Genomic DNA, 24,138 nt, shown 5'->3' on the forward strand with positions numbered 1-24,138 from the left:
TGCTGTATTTTCTTCAAAATTTGTGCTTTATTTACGTTGGTTTTGCACTTTAATCACAATTAGTTAAGCTTACCCACTTTGGGTTCACTGGTAGGGAAAAACGGGTTTTTAAAATGTTTGTAAAGTTTGATAATAAATAAATATAAGATTTGAAATAATACAAAAATTACATTTTATTTTTGAGTTAAAAAACCTTGCTAGGAAACAAAACCGAAATTGTTTCGTTAAAAATCCAAAAACTACAATTTTCGAGCATTCTTTGAAAACCTACCCGCACCTGCTTTGGGCCACCTTCGCCTAAGTCAGAGAGTTTGTTTGCTTGTGTGCGGATGTGTCAGTCGCTTTTTGCTCAGATGAAAAGCTCTAGACGCACACAAGCTTGGTTACATGTCTTTTAGATCAGATCCTGGTACATCTCGAATCGTTTCCCCCAAAACTCTAAATTGTTTATTTTTTATTCCAGTTTTAAGAAAAAATTCATAGAATGAAGATTATTTGGGGATATCTTATTGAAGAAATATCGCACCTTTCCTGCTATGGAAGCGCCCTAATGAACGTAAAAACTGCCTAAGATGATTTCTTTCTAAAGTTTGTAGAATAACTAGAACGCATGAAATAGATAAATACTTTTGTACAACAAAGTGGTAATAAAATCACAACGTTGATAAAGCACGAATTATTAACAAAATTGCAAAACCTTTTTCTGGGATTCAAAGAATTTCCTTTTCCATGAAAAAACTGACTTCTAGATATAAACACATCCGAAAAAAGGTTACTGACGTTTCCTTTTTGGATGTCTTTAAATTTTTCTTTTAATAAATTCTCAGCTCGAGTTTTTTCATCGCCTGTGTGAGTTTTAATCAGCGAAAAAAATAACCAAGGTAAATGGGAATTAAAGAGAAATTTCCTCAGTTATATGTCGCCTACTTCTCCCCCATTCAGTTTAAATTGAATTGCATTTTTACGAGGGTTGATCCAAAAGTAAGGTTCCCATCAATTTTACAAATGTACAGCACTGTCTATTCTCATTGAAATTTACATTATTGGGAAGAAAAAAACGTTTCTCCATTTTTGTACATAATAGCCATATTTTTCTGTGCATTATTGTCGACGGTGCCTTAACTTTTGTTTCGTGTGTCACAGAAATCCCACCGCCAACCCGTTGAGGAAGCGTCACTGCAATCAAGAACGAAGTGGATTGTTGACTGTCATGTCCCACTCTCCTTGCAGTCTGGAGTTCGAGTCTAGTGATTACCACTTGTTTCCTACTCGTAAGTTTAAGGAACACTTTGATGGCAAAGGTTTCGGAAGGACGACGAAGTCAAAGAAGGGGTGAAACGCTTGCTCAACAGGTTGGCGGTGGGATTCTGTGACACTTGATAGACACTTGATAGAGCACCGTCAACAATAATGCACAGAAAAAGATAGCGTTTATGTATAAAAATAGAGAAACGTTTTTCTTTACCAACAATATAAATTTCAAAGAGAATAGACAGTGCTGTTTTATTGTAAAATTGATGGGAACCTTACTTTTGGGTCAATCCTCGTAGTAAGTAATAGATGCATATTGCACTATTATGCATCATTTCTTAGGTTTATTCTAAAAGTAAAAAAATCACTTTATTATTCGATATCAAGGTTCAATCTCTACGGAAAAATGAAGTTACTACTGTTAATTCCAGAAAAATGTATTTTACAGTCAGCGATAATTTAAATTTTGATAGTTTTGTTGGGTACAAATTTTATCGATATATTAGCATGCATCGTTTAATTTATAGTGAACATCAATATCTTTAACTGTGGTGCTCTTAAATCTGCATTGCATTTCAAAACTGGATAGAGAAGGGCGCAATAGATAATAACAAACGACACAAAATTGTCAAAAACTATCATACAATATAAAATTAAAAAAAAAAACAGTATTAAATTATTAAAGTTATGAGATTGATTTGTGGGGAGATTTGTTTCAATTCGAAACATTACTAATTTTTCTTAAGAAACATAATGAATAATAGTTTTGCATTATAGATTTATTTAAAACGATGAAACTGTAACTTTTCAGAGATTTGCACATAAAAAGCTAAATAATATTACCTTAAAATAATTCTCCTGAATCGATGATCTAAACAATGTATCGTTCTTTGAACAGGCGAATAATTACACTGTCTCAAAAAAGTGCATTATATCCTAAAAAAGAAACTGTAAGTCATGTTCTTAATGTCGTTATTATAATTCTTTTTTCCTCAGTTTTAAGGAAGATAAATTCAAGAAATAATGAGGAAAGCTGAAAATTAAATTTACATCTCAAAGGTATTAATGAAGAAAAATACTTCAGACATTAAACTACGCAAAGTTCTTAAAAAAATCGTTTAACTTTCTTAGAGAAAAAACACTTTTAGCAGAAACTAAGCAAACTAAAAATAAATGTTTTAACTGAATTTCTAAAAAGCATTCCTTAAAAGGATTGCAAGTCAGCAACAACACTTTCCAGAAAATTAGTTTTAAAATAATGTTCAGAATTTAAATGATTAATTTTGAACGGAGAATTTTACCAAACGGAAGTTTTTATTTTTACTCGAGCTTTTATGTTGGAGTAAAGTAGCAATAGAATTAATTCCGTCTTTAAAATGGCTCTCTACAGCAAACTATTTATAACCTCATTGCTTTAAATTATTAAAATATGTTTATTATGAGTAGTTTTAATGGATTTGTGGTCCTATGAATCGTTGAGAAACCTGAAGTCTATGACCGAAAAACATTCTGTACCGCAAACGCGGGCTACTTTGATCCTAATGGAGAAAAAGATACAACGTCCTCTGTCAATCTTCAGGGCGCAATTTTTTCAACTTATTTTGACAAATTCCACTAGAGAGGATCCCCAAGCACTCAATTATGTATACCAAGCAGTTCTATAGCTCTCCTTAAGAAGCAACACTAGTGGTTCTGCGTTCCTTGTGCTAACATGTGCCTTCATAAGCTCTCAAACTTCTCCAAGTAAAAGCAGTTGTACATCAGCTAAGAGTTTTTTAAGTACCTGTTTATGAGCACTATTAGTTAGCACGTTATAGACAGTTTGATTATTCATGCTGACATTTTGCTGGGGCCGAAAAAAAATTGTTATAGACAGGTTATCGTTATAGACAGTATCGTTATATACACAGGTTTCACTGTATTAGTAAAACTGCTTTTTTAGTTGATTTTAGTCTAGTCACATAATAATTGCCATTCATTTGTTGATTATATAGAGTTTGAAAATTCCCCACCAATTCCTGAAAGTCAAAAGAGTGTCTTTTGTCTGTTTTAATATATAGTCAACAATTTCAAATATCAGCTGTCTAGAAAGCGTGAAGCAATACTGTTTCATGTCTGAAACTGGAGAATGAAGCATGTAGGGCTTGCATTTTATGATGTAATAATGTTGTTTGAGTTGATAAGAACAGTCGAACTCATTTATAACGAGTCCTGATGAACGAAAATCTGGATTTAACGATTAACTAATAAATGCTTGGTGGATACAATCTTAAGTCTATCTGAGTATAGCTCACTTTTAAGAAACTAATTTCTGCTTAGAGCGAGAAATACTTCGCTATTCATAAAATTTCTATTAATTTCCAGCTTTTCGTGGAAAAATTCTTTTAACATTTTTCAGGCAATCAAAAGTTAGCGATGACTTATAAATATTGAGAACAAGTGACGACGGTTTAAAAAAAATATGCAGTAGAGAAGAGCATTTGAAAATTAAATATTTGTAGACACCAATGTTATCACGTTTACTGTCGAGGAAAAAACTGGCTGAAATTCAAACTAATGCAGATGAAAAATTTCTACAAAGCGACGATGATAACCACAAATATGAAGAATTTTAAGCTGAACAACGCTTACCATAGTCTATGACTGTTGATGTGCTGAACAACTTCTAAAATTTTTCGAAGCCAGGGGTACAAAGGAAGATGTTTTCCGGGCCGTGAGAATGTCTCAGAAAACACACAAGAAAGAGACAATAAGACAGCTCAAAGCAAACTATTTAACTTCTTTAGAACTGTATAGAAGCAACAAAGTAATGGTGTATGATTTTTTATGATTTTTAACCTAACATTTTTACGAAAACTCGACTAGAACGAGCAAATATTGAAGCATTTCACGCTATTTATAACCGAGTTAGACTGTATTAAACTCATCGCAAGGACATTTGTACTGAAATTTTAGCTAATTTAGATAAAAAGCTTCGGATGTGTATTAAGGATATGGCGATTGATTGGAATTTATAATTCAAAGAATTACAAATATAAATCATTCAAGAATACGTGTGTACCAATTTTGTTTCGTTTATAGTTGCGATAGATTCGTCTAAAATCATGCGCAAACAAAGTACTTACCTTTGCGATAGATTCGTATAAAATCATGCGCAAACAAAGCACTTACCGTTGCGCAGACACTGCTTTTTCTGGTAAGTATAGGTATATAAATAACATATATAACTGCTTTCCACAGTTTTAACAAACATTAAATTTACCAAACGGTATAAATTAAATATCTTCGATGTTGATTTTCATGCATAGCGAGCATTTTTATAAAAATTGTTGTCAAGAGCCATTTTTATGACAACGCTCTTACTAGTAAATTCAAAGTAAAAAAAAAAAACTACTAAGACACCACTTTTAGGACTATAGTGGTAAGAACTCTTACCGTTCAGAAACTGTTGGGGCTACAAAGGAGTTTAAGCCGCATCCTGTACATTATCATAACATGCCTTTTGTTTTTTGCCTAAATTCAAAACTACTAAATTTCTTCAATTATAATGGCATTTGGAAGATTAAGATTTTCCATAGATAGATACGACTTTCTTAAATTTTAAGGTAACTAAGTTTTACTTTATAGTTTCAAACAAAAGTTACCACCTTGTTTGTTTCTTTGTTTTCCTCATTTCCGAATTTAACAAATTTCATTTAATTTCATTCCAAAAATTTCCACCATTTATCCCTTCCATGTAGCACATGTGATTAACAAACCAAAGAATGAAACTTTTCAACACAAATTTCATTAACCAAGATATTTATTCCGACAGGACAAATGATTTACTCAAAATTAATTACGCAACCATCAATAGTATTTCAAAATGTTACGCAAATTTTTGTCCCGGGTGAATGTAAGCGCACGAAAAATGTATAATAACTGGGTATCGATTGCTGCCGTCAATTGCTCTCACTTGACGAGTAAAATCCGGAACAATTGCTTCCCTCCAGATAAACGTCATTGCGCTAATAAAACTGTTTACAGCACCGTAATTACTTTCGGGTTATTATTTGGAATGAGATGAGATTGGTTCTGTTAATTATGCAACGCAGAAAAGATTTGTTTACTGCGTTTTTATTGAGAATGAAGTTTTTGTTGAGCTCAAGTTTTATTTATTTATTTTTTTTTCAGATTATAAGTTTAATACATTTTATCTCATTGCTAATTTTTCGAATATATTTTCACTACGAAGTGATTTCATCAATTTTTTTTACTAACATTGTATTTACGAAGTAAGAAAACGGTTGGATGACGTTAATGGTGAGTTTTAATAATTATAAAGCAGAAAGTTTGTCTGGATATCTGTCGGGATGTCTGTCTGGATGTGTGTGACGCGCATAACGCCTTTACCGTTTGGCCAATTTTCATGAAATTTGGCACAAAATTTGCTTGCAACATAGAAATGTGAAACTCGAGCTTTTTTTTTTTTTTGGAAATTTGTTTTTTCTTTTTGTTTTTTTTTTCTTTTTCAAATTTTAAGGTTTTTTTCACATAAATTTAATAATATGATGGAGACATGTTTCATGCACATTTTTAAGTTTTAGATCATTCAAAAGTGTGAAACTTTCTGCATAAGATAAAGTTTGTTTGAAGTTCCTACGAGTATTAAGAGAGCTGTAGGAATTGTTCAAAGCAAACCAGGCTCCAAGGTTTCGGAAAAAGCTATTTTTGAGCCGGCAACTTCAATCAGTTACCTTAATCAAACCAAACTATTCTAAATGATTAAGTTGGAGAATAAAATCACAAATTAAAGATAAATGGTGCTCACTTTCGAAAAGGAATTGCTTTGTAGTTATTTTTACTTCTTTCATTCCATTTGTTTCGTTACATTTTTTTTCTTGTTTCCAACAGGAAATGACCTCATAAATGGCCTAAAAGTTGACGACAACTTTGAGATATCTTGAAATGTTTGAAGCCAAGTATAATGTGCTAAATTCAGTGACTAGCGTACGTAAGCACATGCAGCCATGTCTTTGTTTACTTCTACATTTTTCTCGAAAAAATACAGTTGTTGACGTATAGTTGACAATCAACTGGTAGTTGTATCACTAAATTTTTTCATCTGCCAAAAATATGCAGAGAATCTCGAAAAGAAGAAAAAGAAAAAAACTATATGTATAATCGAAGTTAGCTGTAAATATTACACGCAAACCAAATGAACTTTTAATTTCAGCCACAGGCGAGGCCGTGCGGGTCCGCTAGTAACTATGTAAAATAGCTGAAAAGCGTGATAAATAGCTTTCTGTGAGGTGATACGTTCGGGAAAATTGGATCGGACGAGTAAATCATTATTTCGCCTTACTAACAAAGCATAAAAAAAATTGCAACATGATTTCATGTTGCAAACTACTTATATTTGGGAAAATTATCAGAGCAGCACATCATTTAATGACAATGTAGAAAGTCTTGAACAGCATAACTGTGTAATTTATCTAAAATTCTCCATAAGGACTTTATTTACATTGTCTCTTACATTTTTTATTATTAATCAACAATTTGGAGTTAATATCATTAAAAACACTGCTTTTGAGTATTTGGTAAATGTATCTGTTTTGCCCTATTTTGATCCACTATGCCTGCTAAAGTGGAAAAAGTAGATACAATCCTCCAGTGTGACAAAAATCTTTCCATTTATGCAGATTCTTTGCCATAAAATGTTTGGGCTTATACAGTGCTTTTGTAGGAGTGCATCGGTACTTTGTGACTTTTTTTTAAACTGATTTTTCTAAAATTCATCAAACCTTAAAGCATCCACTTTATGATCACAAAACAGGAAAAATTGACAATTAGCAAGCTATTTTCCAATTGGACTAGAATTTGTTTTTTCGCCACTTGACGCCAGCATTGAATAATGACCATTTAAGAGGTGCATCGTTTAAGTACCCGAGAAGTAATCAATTTTTATACAACTGGCACAAAAAAAAAAAAAAAAAAAAAAAAAAAAAGAAAAGAAAAGAAAGAAAAACAGTGAGGATGTTTTTCAAAACATTACCAAACACTGTAAAACAACATTCTTTTCTCCGGTGTTAAATATAATTCCATCTATTTACGTTAAAGTGAAGTCCTATAAGTATAATTTTACTTTGGAAATTTAATGATATTTCTCGTAATTTTTTGGAATAATAAGTTATTGATGTGTTCAGTTTAGTTTTCTTCAAGCTAGACAAAGAGTAAATAGGAAATGAAAAAACTCACTGAAATGAAAATAATGTAGCATAATTTTTGGGCAATTAGGTGCACTTCAATCCCTTAGAACACTAGATGCAAATTACTAACTATTTTTTATTTATTATTAGTCTAATTAGATGGACTATTTCATTAGTTAAGTTCTTGTATTTTACTGATTTTTTGTAGTAACGTAAAAATATATTTGTAATTTAGAAACTAACTTAAATGTTAAAATGTAAATGACCAGCTGTTTTTACTATTTGACACCGGTGATGGAACCGGAAAATATTCATCGATTGATTTAAAATTTTGCTCCTTGAATGTTTCCCCCGTTATTTCTCGCATTTTCTAAAGAGGAATAATTGCGCTGACGCAAATTTATAGATTTGTAAATGAATTGTACATTTTTTTGTTGTTTTATTTTTAACCATGTATTGGGTTCTATAAATTAGCCCGATTTGCTGTCTGTACAGTTGGAAATTAATTATACTGACTTTTTCAAATATAAATGAAATAAATCGCACACTATATCGTCCGCACCGAAATCCTTTTATTCTCTTAAACATTTTCTTATGACTTTTCGTCGCTTCGTATCTTTCCCTTTTCTGCTATTGATAGCTTCATTTAAGTTTAGGAGTTCACCTACAGCTAGGACTTCTTTTGCAAATGCTGCATGTCTTCATTTCTTGTATATTCTTACCCTAAATTAGAAGCTATTCGTATACTGCTTGAAACTGTAATAATGAATATGATCTTGTAATAATCCTTGCCGCACTATTTTACAGTTCTTAGTTTTTTTAATATTTCTTGAAATCCTGCTTCAACACAAATGATTCCATTGATTTTTTTCAAATTATTATGCTAAATCTTTAATACTATTCCCATGTGTTTGAAAGTTTGTATTAACGCTTATTTTCATGTTTATTAAAGTGTTAGTAAACTTGTAATTTAATGTGTCCCTAAGTAAATTTGAAATAATATATATATATATATATTTTTTAAAAGTATACAATGTATCTCGCTTCCGCATGTTTAAAATTTTTACTTTTCATTTGCAACGAAAGACAAAACACGAAGGCGGATCTTTGAAAAGTTTTTCTCGTTATTTATATTAGCAAGATCAGTTTTTTATATCCTATCTGATCGATGCAACGATTCAAATGCATCCTGCAATGTGGTTCCATAAATAGATTCGAATCTTTCACGTGGGCTATGCCCCTCTCTTGAGTTGCCATGGTTACTCATCCTTTCATCTGTCTTGTGCCCACAGCGGGACTTCCGATAGGCTCCAATTTTCGGCACTAGCAAAGGTTCCAATTTACTGTTATGAATTCATTTCTGAAGTCGAACTTTCCCAGAACAAATAAGACATTTTTGCATTTAAAGATTAAAATCCTGGTTTGGAAACATTTAATGCAGTTTTACTTTTTAGAAATAAGCTTTGTGATAAATGCTTCATTTTCGAAATTCGAATGTATAATTTCAACACTTTTGCTTGCTGAATTTTTAACGTCAATTTGCTACAGTTTAGTAAAACTTTTTTTTCTTTTTGTTTTGACAAATTATATTTTCAGATATTTTGCAGATATTCTCTGATTAAAAACATTTTACTTGTTTTCACTCTCAAACAGGAAGTTTGTCCAAAATTGAACGAGCCTATTTTTCCGTATATCAACACATGTTTTTTTTTTACAGTAACCGCATCTCTTTCTCTCTCTCTCGCTTGATTGTCTTTGGCTCCAAATTGATTCAAATATATTTTTAATTAAGATTAAGATAACTAAAATATGTGAATTTAGAGAGAAAAAAGCATTGAGGTTAGTATAAAAGGATATTAAAGTCATTTTCTCTATTTTTTAGTTATTACGTTTCAGTGAACTCCAATTCCAATGCGAGGCAAAAAAGAAAAAGAAAAAAGAAAGAAAGAAAAAGGAAAAAACTTCAAAATGATTCTGACACCTTTCTTGCTGGAGCTTATGTGAGATCCCTAATTTAAAAAATATGACCACAGTTTCCTCTTATCACGTCTCACTTTTTGGATGTACCCCCTCCTTTCCACCTCCCACTTTTTTCAGTTTTTGTGCTTCATAGCCATTATTTTCATTTGGAGGAGAAGGTAGCATTTCATTAACTATTAACGTTCTTCTGAAAGACCAGAGAGGTACAAATTTCAAAAGCATTAACGTTTGGAGCAAGTTGGGTGACGCATAAGAGTATTTCTCTCAGAAATATTTCAACCTCAGAAATATTTTTAAATCATCAAACCAATCATGATATTCTAGGTCATTTCCAAACTTTCATGCTCTTAAACTTTGCTCCTCATTAGCCCGTGAAATGAATGTTACTGGTTATTCTAATGATCCTCCCCTCCCCCAAACAAAAAAATGGCTTTCAAACTCTTCAAAACATTGGGAAATTGCGGGAGGGGGGAATTGGGTCCATTTTCAAAAAGGTGGTTATGATGAGGAAAACGTTGGTCATACTTGGAGTCAAGGGGTCATTTTAGATAAGAATCAGCGATAATGGTGTCAGAAGCATTTTGAAGGCGTTTGCTTTCTTTTTTCTTTGCCGCATTATGTTTATTACTTTGTTTTGCATCAGAATAGTTCAAATTTAAGCACTTTTCCCCCAATATGTTATGTGGACAAAAATGGGGGTAGCGCGTTATACAAATGAATTGCAACAACAACGAAAAGAAAATTTTGAAATAAAATTTTCTATATGAATAAGAGTAAAATTAAAATGAAATAAAAATAAAGAACTATGTCTATACAGTGCTATGAGATGAAGCCAAATTTTAATCGAGTAATGTACAAGAAATTTAATTTTTCTCTCAATCAGTGCACCAAAAAAAAAAAAAAAAAAGAAAGAAAGAAAGAAAAAGAAAAAAAAAGAAAAAGAAAAAAAAACACTAAAACGTTTTTTTTTTAATTCAAATCTATTTTGCTTTTACTTTTAATCGTGCAAAAAAAAAAAAGAATTCTAGACGTTTTAGAAGCTATTATGAAAGTAGTTGTACATATCAACAATGAGCTATATGAAAAATAGGATTGTTTATAGCTTTCTTCTGCTTTGAATTTCTTCAAGTTTGATTCAATCAATCAATCCCCAACACTCGTCAATCTTATACGTATGAGGAACTGCCTTTTTACTTTCTTCTATATCTAATATATAGAAGAAAGTATTGGATTCGTGCAAATTTTCGAATTTCGAATTTTGACGGATTCGAACGTTTTAAGGTGTGCTGAGTCCATTTCGACTATTTTTGGAAAATGTCTGTCTGTCTGTGTGTGTGTGTATGTGTGTGCGTGTGTGTGTATGTTTGTCACGTCTGTGTGTGACCAGTTTTTTGTGGCCGCTCTACAGCAAAAACTACCGCATGAAATTGAACGAAATTTGGTACACATATGTGCCCCTATGTGAACTTGTGCCCATTGGTTTTTGGCGCGAATTCCTCCAAGGGGGGTGGGGCAATGGGACGTTTTTTGAGTTACGCGTGCTTGCTATTCCTCAGGAAGTAACTGGCAGAATCAAACAAAATTTGGTCCATATGTTGCCCCTAACAGGAGCAGGTGCTGATTTTGGTGTCAGTAGCTCAAACGGGGGTTGAGTTATAGAACGTTTTTTGTCGTCAATTGTGACTGCTGTATCTCAAGAAATAACGAACGGAATAAAACAAAAATTTTTTGACAAGTAGCCTTTAGTGGGTATACGAGCTGATTTTATTTTGGTGTCAACAGATAAAAAGGGGGTAGCGCAATCGCCCGTTCTTTTTTTCCATTGTGAGTGCCCTATCTCAAGAAGTAATGCTACGTTTTGGTTGAAATTTGGAATATATGTGAATCCATATGTAAACAGGCTTTGGTTCAATTTGGACGCCAATCGCTCCAAGAGGTGTTGATTTTTTTTTTTTTTTTTTTTTTTTTTTTTTTTTTTTTTTTTTTTTTTGCGAATAAAAATAGTTTTAATAATGCAACAATAAGAAAGATAGATCGTAATAGATTGTCGTCTGCGTATTTCTCGTGATTTTAATTGTATGGAAATGATCGGAAATATTATCTCAATGATTTAAAATTTTTAACTGTTGCCATCTTATGTTTGTTAATAAATAAAATATTTATAATTAATTCAAATAAGGCTTTTAAAGTAACTTTCAATTTTCGCTCTTTGTTTTGTTTTTACAATAATTCAGACATTGGGATGGTCGTCAAGTTTTTGCATGTGTAATTTTGTTTTTGTTAGGAATATTGCTTCCTCGTCAAGCATGGGGAGGGATCAGAAAAAGGAAAAATATAGAAGAAAGTTTCGTGATGGCCACAACATACTAGTTGTTAATATCTTCATAAATAAACGCTCAACACATATTCAGAATCTCTCTCTTTTTTTTCAATTATTTGGTACTAAAAATAGTTCGTTGTTAAAAGCGTTTGAATTTCTGCTGTAGGTGGTAATGAGAAAAAAACACAATTGCAAAAAATGCCATTAAGATATCAAAATGAAAAATGTTGGAAATGCTTGATTATTAAATACGTTTTACTGTACGAGTTTCAATTTTCTTTAAGATCCCAGCTCTATATTTCTTGGTATAAGAGACAGGAACCGAAATCAGTGTTTGAACGTGGTGAACGAATAGTGTCACCAAAGTCATTAAAATTTGAGAAAAAATACAATTAAATTTGAGAATATTTTAATCAGACAAATTACATGTTGAAATTCTAGAATTGTATGAAATTAATTTAGATTAAAATCATTCCTAAGCAACATACGTATATCAATATTTGTTTACTTAATGTACGTTTTCAAAAGACCTTTAGAATGATTCAATTTGCAAAAGTAAAATACTTGCTATTTATTTATTAAATGTATTTCGAGATATATTTCCTGTTCAGTTGGTGAAGCAGCTCTTGCTATTAACACATTTATTTCTGAGGTACTAAATTAGCCTTTTTCGAATGTACTTTTATTTGTATATTAGTACCACAGAGTTATTGTTATCACACTGCACTAAAATATAATCCACCTGAAAATTAAAAAAAAAAAAAAATCTGTAGATAAAATCCCTTAATCAAGGGTATGATTTTATTTATCATGAAATTTCATACTTACTATACCTTTTTAAATCGCTCTAACATTGTGGAGAGTAGTTATAATAGCAATAATGAACGATCTTGGATTTTTTCGAGCCGGGGTAAAAACTTGAAATTGTTACTGTAACCCATTATACTACAAGTTTGAGTCTCAACGAAAGAAAACCCCTACAGGAATAAGGTGAATTTGCTGCCCCCCTCCCCCCCGCAGAAGTAGCTGTCCGGAAAGAGGAGCCTGGCTAGATCCCCCTGTCGATACTGAATACCAACGCTCAGTTTCATCAACAAACGATATTCGGCTATTGTTACAAGTTGTTTTTATATCTGTTAAATGCACATGTAAGTTGTAACATTAAAACTTGTCTTAATTACTAACTGTTGCACTCAACTATGTTCGGGTTTCAATACAACATGTCAATCAGACAGGGGAAAAACAGTAAAAGAAAAAACTCCACTCAATATAAGTTAATTAGCTGTAGGTCAGTTGTAGGTAAAGTAGATAAGGTTTTTCTTTTCTTTCTCACGGGCCATACACGTGACAATTTTTTACGCGAGCCAAAGCAGTGTGTTATAGCTTAAACGGTTTTTGGTTATGTAGTTAGAACTTTCAGGGTTATTTGCAGTTGCTTACTAAAAATGAAAGCACTGCAGGTTATCAAATATATTTTCCTGAAATTTAAGATTAGTAGCTTCAGCTCTTTCATGAATTAAACCGCGTTATCGAAGAATAAAATTCTAGTTTTTTTGCTTTTTAATGTAAATTTTACATTAGTACTTAGTGGCATCATCATATTTCATTCATTGACTCATAATAATTCCTTTTAAACGAGTAAGTAGGGGAGCAAACCACATTTAACTTTGAAGTATCCATGATATGCATTTTCACGTCGCTTAATTTCTCACGCTAAATGAAACTCTCTCAGATGACGGGAAAAATTGAGCTGCGTCTTTATTGAAATGGGATTTTAAAACTACTTTAAACGAATATTATATGTGCTCTTAATGTTCCACGAAATTCGGAAAGATACCATCTTGCGCAGGTAGTCTTTGTGAACATATGCTAAATAATCGAAAAGGCGTGACATTTCTTCCAAATAAATTTCCACTCTTTTTTCTTTTAATTGGATTAAAGGCCACATAATTTGAATTTTGGGAGAAGTGTTTCAAGCTGCTCCAGGACTTGATTCAAGGTACATGTACATAAAATTACACGAAATCGCAACGAAGTTTAAAACAAGTTTCATCTCATGCACATTAGTAAATAATATAAATAACATTAGTAAATAATATAAATAGATAAATAAATAAAACAATCTTTCGAAAGATAAAAGATTTTTAATAAGCGTGAATTTTTCGTTTTCCTTAAAGCAAACTTCTGGTAACAGCTTGTTTAAATTTAAACCAAAAAGCGCATAAAATAAGATTTACAGAAACAGCATATACTTAACTGTTTCTGTGCCAACTTTTAAGAAAAACAGTCGGAGTATTTTGAATATTCCTTAGACGTGTACATATACATTAAGGTATCTAAAAAAAAAACGAAAGTTGATTTTTCAAGTCTCACACAATCTTATATTTTCCCTTTTAGATCAAAACAGCTGTAAAAAAAGTTTCATACAATTTGAATAACGGCAATCCGTGTCGACTTGCGCCTGAAAATGTGAACTAGCCCAATGTACTAGGCCGAATCAAAAAAAGATTTCGGAAGTTCTAAATTTCATGTTGATAAAACGTTACCCCTAAAGCGTGACATGAACCACAAAAATATTTATCCAAATTAAAAAAATATAAGTTTGCAGTAGAAGGCCTAAAATTTATAAATTTTTTCAAAAAACTGATTTTTACTATTAATCTTTTAAAAAAACATGTATACATTTAAATAAAATATCAAGTACAAAAATTATTTGCGAATACATTATCAAATTAACTTTTGCAAATGAGTAATAAAAAATAATACATTTTTAATGAAAAATTTAACTTAAACCTAAGAAAATCCATATTTTAGTACTATGAAGGATGATAAATATTGCAAGAGAGCAAAAATTTATATTTTACGTTAATTACTAACTTTAATGTTTATATTTTTCAGCTTGTTAAAAAAACATTTAAAAATATATATACATACTAGCTGACCCAGCCACGCGTTGCTGTGGCAAAGAAGTTGGATTAAAATAAACTTATACTCATTATTTTGATAGAATCAAATAAATATTTTTAATAGAGCTTAAAATAGTATAGCCGATTTTAAAACATATGAGATTGATAATGGACATGATTCAATGTAAAAACGATTCATAAATGTTCCTGGAAAATTATGGGCAGCTGATGTGGTAGCCAGTTCTGCCAGTAACATGTCATAGCAAAACCCGGAAAGTTTTCCGATAAAAGTTAATAACCTTCCTGAAATTATCTCGGAAGCCTGTTGTAAAATTCGAAGATCTTTCCGTTTGAAGCTAGTCGTGTCTCTGGAACTTATGTGTAAACTTAGAAAGGGATTAAAAAAAAAAGCTTAGCACCTTTCTGATTTATTAAGGAACTTCTATAAGCAGTAATGCAAACATAGCAAAGCTTAGCCAGAACTGCAAGCAAGTATCGAAAATTTTTACTCAGTAACGTTTCGGATTTTTTTTTTTTTTTTTTTTTTTACAGTGCAGGCTGAAGAAAGTACTTATTGAATTCAGTAAGTAGTAACTAAATTTTCTATGGAAAAAGCACTATACTTACGCTTAGTAAATTTTGCAAAAATGACTTCGGCCAAAAAAAAAAAAAAAAAAAGCAAAAATAACTTGAAAGTGATAGTAAATATCGAAACTTATTGTAAAATAACCGAATGTAGAAACTAATCGTAAACCACCATACACTTTTAGATTCTACACTACATTTTATTCACTCAGCTTTCTCTACAGATTGCAATCACTAACTTCTTTACAAAATACACTAACTAAATTAAAAACATATAAAAATTAAATTTTTTCAATGAAGTAGATAACATTGACTTCGAACTATTGTTTCTATTATTTGAAAACTGTCTAAGCACTAAGTTGTGCACAATGTTCTTGCTTAACCAGTCTTTTGCTAATATGAAAAGTATGATAACTTTCCACTTGTGAGTAGGCGATATATGGTTGCCCATGAGAGAAATATTTATGTTTCAAGTCCAAACCGAAAGAAGACATTGTTTGTTCTTGAGATGTATTTATGGTCTTTGCGAAAGCTAAACGAATCAAAAATTGTTGCCTTTCAAATGTGTTTGAAATTTATGACGCTATTAATGGATTACGTGGCAACACAAACATTTCTCCTTTTAACTTTCCCGTCAAAATTGTTGACTTTTGGTGAAGAAACGTGTACCGTTGCGTAATTTAGGTGGGTTTAAATCGCGAAAAAGAACAAATTGTTGGGCCAATTTTCAACCAGAAATCGTGTAGTCGCATTCCTGGTGTATCCAGGGAATTGAAAAATTCAGTTGGAATGTTTACTGCTTTGTTTTCATCGACAACTGTATAGGCTTGTTCAGCATCAATGGGAAATTTTTTTTTTCCAGCCGTCAGTAATGGCTCATTATTCGCAATAATTGTAGCTAAGACAACGTCATTTCTCTGTTGTTATACGTTGCAAATCAGTGTTAACTAAGTCGGTGGCCCAACTATCAAGTGATCATAATAACTAAGGTGGCAAATTTGAAATTGAAAAGCAAAAACCTTCAGTTAAAACTAAAGCTTCATATTCATCTCAGGTGTAAAATCTGGATTTGGACATTTTTGTGTTTGTTAAACTTTATCAAATACGTCTTCAAACGTGAAAGTTATATAGTTTCTCCTTAAAAAAGATGATTGTGTTGGATAGCATGTCGTCAAAATTGTTTTAAACAGTTGACGAATACTGTTTCTCCTTATGTCAAACCTGCATTTGAAAGTGTCAACTCCCAATGACTTTGTGCGACCAATAAATACAATTTGCGACATGCATCGGGATATGTATTTGACAGTCGACAATTGACGATCCACAAATATTCCTGTCCGTTCGAGAATGTTTGCCGAAAACAAAACTGCTACAAAACCAGCGCGATTACAGAGGCAATTATGATTTTTAAAAAAATTAAATTTATCTGGGAATAGACTCTCAATTAGTTCACTTTTCGTCTCAACGGCAGTGTAGAAATTGTCTGGCTCTTTGTTGTACTGTATATTTTGATACAGTTCAATTTCACCCTTTTCCAATACCCAGCAATTGCTTAGAAAATACTTGTACGATTAGATTATTTTGCGTTTATATTCGCATGTTCATGGCCAATCGCATTATCTGGACATTACGCTATAAAAACGATTGTTTTAATCATGCGTTGATTTCATCGGAATAACTGGTAATGTCTGCCGGAAGTACCCAGCAGTATTCAGAAAATTTCGCATAAAAGTTTATCAATGCCGTTCAAATCTTGCACAATCCTATGATGTGCTTCGAATGAATGCTTTTACTCATGAGCCGTAGTACACTTATCCCAAATTATAATTTCACTCTCTTGCAACACTACAGCCATTCCACGTTTTTTTTTCCTTGAATGTTACACATTGCGTTTTGTTTGTTATGAATATCTAATAGGCAACTTTAAAGCTGAATGTGCTGTTCGTCTACCATTAAAAAAAAGTAGCAGCAATGCCTGACGATGCAATTGTCTCAGCAATTTTCTGTTGCGAACGTATCTTTGCAAGAATTAATGATATTAAAAATTTTTTGGGGAACAAAATAAAGAAAATAATTGTTTTCCTCTTAAATTCATTAACCTTCCTGAAATTAACTGGAATATTTTTGAAGAATTCAATAATCTTCTTGGTTAAAGGCAGTTATGATTCTAGCACCTTCAGAGAAGCCTAACGCAGGTTTAATATAATAGCCTGGAACCTTCCTGCTTTTCTAAGAAAGCTCTCAAAGCATTAATGCACGCATTGCCAACGCGAAGACAGACTTTCAAGCAAGTAACTCGAATGTAGTTCCTCTGCAAGTCTTGCAAAGCTTCGTGATCCCGATATCTTTTCGACCTCATTGGGTGTTGAGTCAATCTGGACGAACTGTAACAGCTCCGAAACCGATACACCTATTAAATACGTTTAGTTAATCTTGATACTGGTGGAGAAATATTTTTCACAACGGTGTGAAATCCGCAATTTGTAGCAATTCAAGGAAACGTTTTGAAAAATATATTTAAAATAATATTTTCTCAGGAAGTGAATTATAACCTGCAATATCCCAAAACATTATATGGAAATTCTAAGCAACATTTCTGAGTTTTTTTATCACGGTGTTTTTAGCAGTAAGTCATACGATGTTAGAGTTTTATCGATTAATTAACTTACACCGCCATCTATTAAGAATTTTTAAAACTAAACAATAAATTCACACTATTATTGCGTAATTAATATCAAATTTGCAATAAAAAATTATAAAAACTATCCTATCTTTTAAGTTGGACCAAATGACACATAGATATGAAATTTGAGAAAAATCGGTTGAATAGTTTCGGAGTTTACCCCGAACAAACATCGTGACACGAGATTTTTATATATATAGATAGAAAAAAATCATTTTTTTGAAGAAAATTACAAATTTTAGGCCTTTTGCTAGACACCTAAATATTTTTAAATTTGTATAAATATAATTGTGGTACACGTGGGGCTATAGAGGCAACGTTTTATCAACATGAAATTTCGAACTTCCAAAAAAAAAAAAATCTTTTTTTGATTCGGCCTAGTACACAGTGCTGTTTCACACTTTCAGGAACAAGTCGGCACGAGTTGCCGTTGTTCCAATTGTAGGATTTTTTTTATAATTGTGTTGACTTAAGAGAAAAAACATAAAAAAGTGTGCGACTTGAGAAATCGAGTTTCGTTTTTTTTGGGGGGGGGAGGGGGGGGGACACCCTAAAAAACATACACAAATACAAAAAGACATCATCTCTGATTTACTACAACCTAAGGTTATTCTGAAATTTTTTTGGTGTAGATTTCTCCCAATGCATTGCTCTTCAAAACAAATATATAAACAAATAAATAAAACAAATCAAAGAATAGTTTATTGCTTCGTTTTCCTTCCTCGGGGTACTTAATGCTGGACTGATACACTAGCTCTTTTATAACGTTATTTGTAGAAAATTACATGCAATAACAACTTTTTTGGAAAATAGTCTGATTCACAGTCAAGTTAAATTCATATGCACTAAGACTCAAATGATTTCCCTTGTTAAAATAGGGATGAAGAAAACCGGTTTCCGTTGCGATAATGGATACTAGCGTTTTCCCAATTTAAGAATTTCTCCACTTTTATTCCAAAAATATATGAATACGTTCAAGTTCAAGCATCATGCGATCAGAGAGATATATTTCGAAACTTTTCTTTACAATTCAAAATACCAATAAACCATGGCAGAAAATAAACTTTGCTTTCATGTCATCTTAAAATACTGAAACAACTGAGAAATACATTTAGACAAGAATCATTTGAGCAACACTATTTTTCCTAATACACTGACAGGGTTTTATATTATCAAATAATTTTATTTACTGGAATAAAATCTTACTTCAGAAAATATTTCTCAAATGTAGACGCCGAAAATTGAAAAGGTAAAATATAGTTAAGTGAAATATCATTACCGTAAAAATATTTCTGCATTCGAAACCCATTTGCGCATTTTACATATGTGGCAAATTTTATAAACTCTTAATGCATTTGAATACCTTTAGGAGTGAATATTTTAAAACTCTTTATAGCATTACTATTACTTATTACTTATATGACAAAGATATGTATGTAAATTTATTTTAGAAAAATATTCCTTGAAAAGTTTGAATTAGGAAATGAGTTGGAGCAGTCAAATTACCTGCACTGAAAGGTTTGTTGCTAATGTATAACACGATTTTTTTTTCTTTCTGTATGCAACTTTCTTTAAAAAAAAATTTCCTGTAAAAATAGAATCCCTTTTTTGAATGAAATAGTTTGAAATACTTATTTCATGAAAGTCGGAAGTGAAAATACTTCATTCTACATGAGTTTTTCGATTCAAATAAAAAGGAAAATTTACAGTTTCTTTTATCTAAACTATTTTCTTTACATAAAAATTAAACAGAAACATTTGTTTCGCATGAAAAGAAAGTTCAGATACTTACTTTCATATGGATAATTTGTTCTATATCGGAATTAAAGCATAAATATTCTTTTCCATAATAATTATTTATTTTCTTTAAGAAAGAGAAAGTAGAAATAGTTAGTTTCTTTAACAGAAGCTATTTGATTCAGCAAAAAGTTGAAACAGCTTCTTTGTGCATGAACTATTTCTTTCATGTAAAAAAGAAAGAAGAAATAACTTTATTTTTTGTGAGCTGTTTAGTTAAGAAGAAATTCTTTTCCGTTAGTATTTATATCTTATATAAATAAACGCGGCCTTTTCCCATATAAGGTATTCGTTATTTATAAAAAAAATAATTAAAGATATTTTCTTCTTTAAAAGCTATTTGAAGCACTACTTTCCTTGGGATGATCATCTTCTTACTCATAAAAATATAAATACAGGGTCTGTTAATGTAAAAGGAAATAAAATTTCTGTTATGTAAATAACTTTGTGCATAAAAAGTGAAAAAGAAGTAACAAGACCAAAAAGCACAAATTGCAAATAAGGGCAGGCACGTGTTTCGGCGTCACAAGGAACGTCTTTTTCAATACGAAAGAGGTGAGCTTTTAGATGAAAAGACATCCGACAAGAACTTTTGTCGGATGTCTTTTCTTTCATAAATTCACTTCTTACGTCTTTTGCCGGATGTCTTTTCATCCATAAGCTCACTTCTTTCGTATTGAAAAAGGCATTTCTTGTGACACCGAAACACGTGTCTGCAGTAATCTGCAACTTGTGCCTTTTGTCGTTGCTACTTATTTTTTTGAAACTTAAGTGTTTAAACATTAGTTCCTCCCCTTCCTTCTGGATTTATTAAGAGATAAAGGTTGCGCATTGTATTTGAGACTACACTCTTTGAGAGTCAGTGGGTATTAGTGTGTATCGAGAAAACTTATTTTAGTAATTTAAAATGCCAAGTTGATAAAAAGTATCAAACAGATAGAAATATCATTATGTACACTTCAATTGTTTTTTTTTCTTTTTTTTTTTTGAAAAAATTTATGGTTGAAGAACCATGACACCATTTTTGTATAATTACTCATGCATGGGCAAATCCACGGTAACTTACTGACATTTTTATAGCAAAACAGTAAATATTTTGAAACATTCAACGTAAAAGATACGTGGTGCAAACAATCTTTTCTAATGGATTATTGCATTTTTTAAGCTAAATTTAATGGTTTACTTGAATTCTCGAAATACATTTTGATTGATTTTAAAAAATTTGTTGAAAGCACGGTAACTGACTGACATTTTAAATGGTAGCATGTCAGTCAGTTACCATGCTTTAAATATTTGTTTGAATCATCCAAAATGTATTTCAAGAATTCAATTATGTAATTAAATTCATCTTAAAAAAACACAATAATCCAAGAGAATGGATCGCTGGCACGACGTATATTTTGCGTTGAATGTTGCAAAATACACACTGTTTGGCTTTAAAAATGTCAATCAGTTAGTTACCCGTAGAGTTGCCCAACGTTTTAGTTAGATCTCAAATGCCATTTTTATCATTAAAAAAGTCCTAGATAAAGTGGCTACTAAACTTAAAGTGGCAACTAACCACTGGCAACTGACTTTAGATTTGAATTTTCATGTCTACCTTGGTAACATCTGGATTAGAAGCCATTTGAATTACAAGGACTGGAATAAACGAGTTTTCACTGTGAACTTTGCGCTATGAGTTAAAGTGACGTGTGTTGTTTTACAGAAATCCTACTTTTAATAACGAATTGAATTTTGTTCTTAAATCGAGACAAAAAAGCGATGAATGTGTTACTTTATGTTTCAGATGGAATCTCGCACACTGTTGAAATCTTGGACACAGCCGGATCGCATCATTTTCCGGCAATGCGGGAACTCAGCATCAGATCCGGCAGAGGATTCCTCATCGTGTATTCTGTAGACAGTCTGCAGTCATTTAGGGAAGCAGTTCAGCTTTATGAACTCATCATCGACATCAGAGGTAAGTTTCAGAGTCTCTTGTATTTTAAGGAGGTGATTTTCTAAAACCGATTAAATCATAAAAATGAAATATAGAAAAAAAAGCAAAAAGGTAATTGAAGGTTGTTAATTGTAGGTGAGTGTAAAACCACAGCATTAAACCGTTTCCGGAAAACTTCTTTTGGACTTAAAATCGCACAGAAAAAATAAGTTTTGTTCAAAAACAGTTTGTTCATTTCAGTTTTCAAATAAAAGTAACTGTTCAACGATGGGCCAATTACGGAGCTGCCTTCTCTGACCCATGATCCTTTGCAGCAAATTATGCCTGTAGTATTTTTTGCAGTTTTGTTATTAGTGTTGTAGAACTGAACTAAGTTTGTTAACTACAAGGATTAACTGCTTTGTTTTTCACTTTAATCTGTTCGTAGTACTTCAGTAAAAAAAAAAAAAAAAGATTTAGTCCACATTAAGCTCAATGAAATAGAATTTAGTCCAACATAAATATTTCAAGTTAAAGGATGCATCAAAAATACTCGGAGAAAGTTTGCATCATCAAATAGAAACAACAAACTTCTTTTCATTAAGTGCGTACATTTTCATAGATCCTACTAATTGAAAAGTATTTCTTGTATTTGTAGTGAAGAGGGGTCTTTGGAACAGTATTTATTTGACGTTTGTTTTGCAAATAATTTTCACCCTTATCCCTCCAGTTATATTCATCATCAACTTAGGAAGAAAACTGCGGGGGTTTTCTTCCTAACTGCGGGGTTCACATCAGGTTTTCAAATTTAACTATGCCTCTTTCTTTTTTTAGACTACTTAGTTCGTGTTACTTTATTTACATCAATGCCCGAAAATTCTTAGTTAAAAGTCTAAGGTACGGTCTTTTAGGTTTTTTTTTCTTTTTGCACATATCATTCCTAAAAAAATAAAAGGTTGAATTTAAAATATGAAAATTTGTAAATAATGAACTGCTTCTTAAGGAAAAAGAAAATGACCGTTCCTATTATTGTTGAAAAAAATACCTCAATAAAGTTATACAATACAAATACAAATACAAAAGTGACGACCAGCAACAGGCTCTGGGTCCAGCTAGACTGGTCTTAGTCAATTTACAATCCCCAGTGAAGATCAATGACCCTCTTAAAACTATCTACTCCCTTGCTCATTACCACCTCTTCCAGGAAACTGTTCCAAGGTTCCACTACCCTGCTAAAATAATAATTTTTCCTAACATCCATGTTAGCCTGAGATTTAAATAGCATAAAACAATGACCCCTTGTCCTGTTTTCAGTGCTAAACTTCAGCCCCGTAACATCTTTCATTTTAATAAATTTAAACAACTGAATCATGTCCCCTTGGTCTCTTCTTTGCTCAAGACTGTACATTTTTACCCTTCTAAGCCTGGAATCATAATCTAAGTGAGAAAGTCCATTTATTAGCCTTGTAGCTCGCCTTTGAGCCCTTTCCAATACATTAATATCTTTCTTAAGATAAGGAGGCCAAAACTGAACAGCATACTCCAAATGAGGTCTTACCAAACTTCTATATAAGGGCAGGAGAACTTCTTTAGATTTGTTTGAAATAGATCTATTGATAAACCCAAGCATCTTATTGGCCTTGTTACTAGCAATGCTGCACTGCTGGCTAAACTTTAAATCCTGACTTATTAAGACTCCCAGATCAGTAACTTTATCTGCCTGACTAATGACTGAACCTTGCAAATAATAACTTGTACACTTATTTCCATGCCCTAAATGTAGCACTTGACATTTCCCAACATTAACAGCCATACCCCATTTATCAGCCCACTCCGTAATACGGTCTAGATCGTCTTGCAGCTGTTTTGCTTAATCTTCATTTTCTACAGTCCCCATAACTTTGACATCATCGGCAAAACAATTCATGTTCCCAGAAATATTTTTGTAAATATCGTTCATAAAAACAATGAACAAAACAGGCCCTAACACTGATCCTTGAGGAACCCCGCTTAAAACCTCACTCCAATTAGAATAATTTCCCCTTACAACTACCCTTTGTTTCCTTCCGGTCAGCCAGTTTTTTACCCAAATGAAAGTTTTCCCTGCTATTCCTATATCAGCTAATTTGCTAAGTAGAGCAACATGTGGTACCTTATCGAAAGCTTTTTGAAAATCAATGTAAACAACGTCTACAGGCTTCTTATTGTCCAAAGCCATGGTAACTTTGTCATAGAAATGTAATAAATTATTTGCACAAGATTTACCTTTCCTGAAACCGTACTGAAAACTAGTCAATAGATTATTAGTCTCTAGAAAATTTACTATCTTAATTTTTATCAATGTTTCAAAAATTTTGCAAACCACCGAAGTTAGACTCACAGGTCTATAATTTCCCACACTCCCTTTAGACCCTTTCTTGAAGAGCGGTGTAATGTTAGCCAACTGCCAGTTATGGACCTCTCCTTAGGCGTCAACTGATATGGTCTTAACTATCATTTAAATCCTG

General features: G+C 31.9%; 1 protein-coding gene across 1 annotated transcript in view; it reads left to right on the forward strand.

The window, feature by feature from the left end:
- Positions 1-24,138, forward strand: part of LOC129217317 (ras-related protein Rap-2a-like) — a 109,793-nt gene that overhangs the window by 56,067 nt on the left and 29,588 nt on the right. The window contains exon 2 of the mRNA XM_054851600.1: positions 21,500-21,673. Coding sequence (XP_054707575.1) covers positions 21,500-21,673 — 174 coding nt within the window. The remainder of the gene's footprint in view (positions 1-21,499; positions 21,674-24,138) is intronic.

This window comes from Uloborus diversus, chromosome 1 (assembly GCF_026930045.1).
Source record: "Uloborus diversus isolate 005 chromosome 1, Udiv.v.3.1, whole genome shotgun sequence".
NCBI classification, from domain to species: domain Eukaryota; kingdom Metazoa; phylum Arthropoda; class Arachnida; order Araneae; family Uloboridae; genus Uloborus; species Uloborus diversus.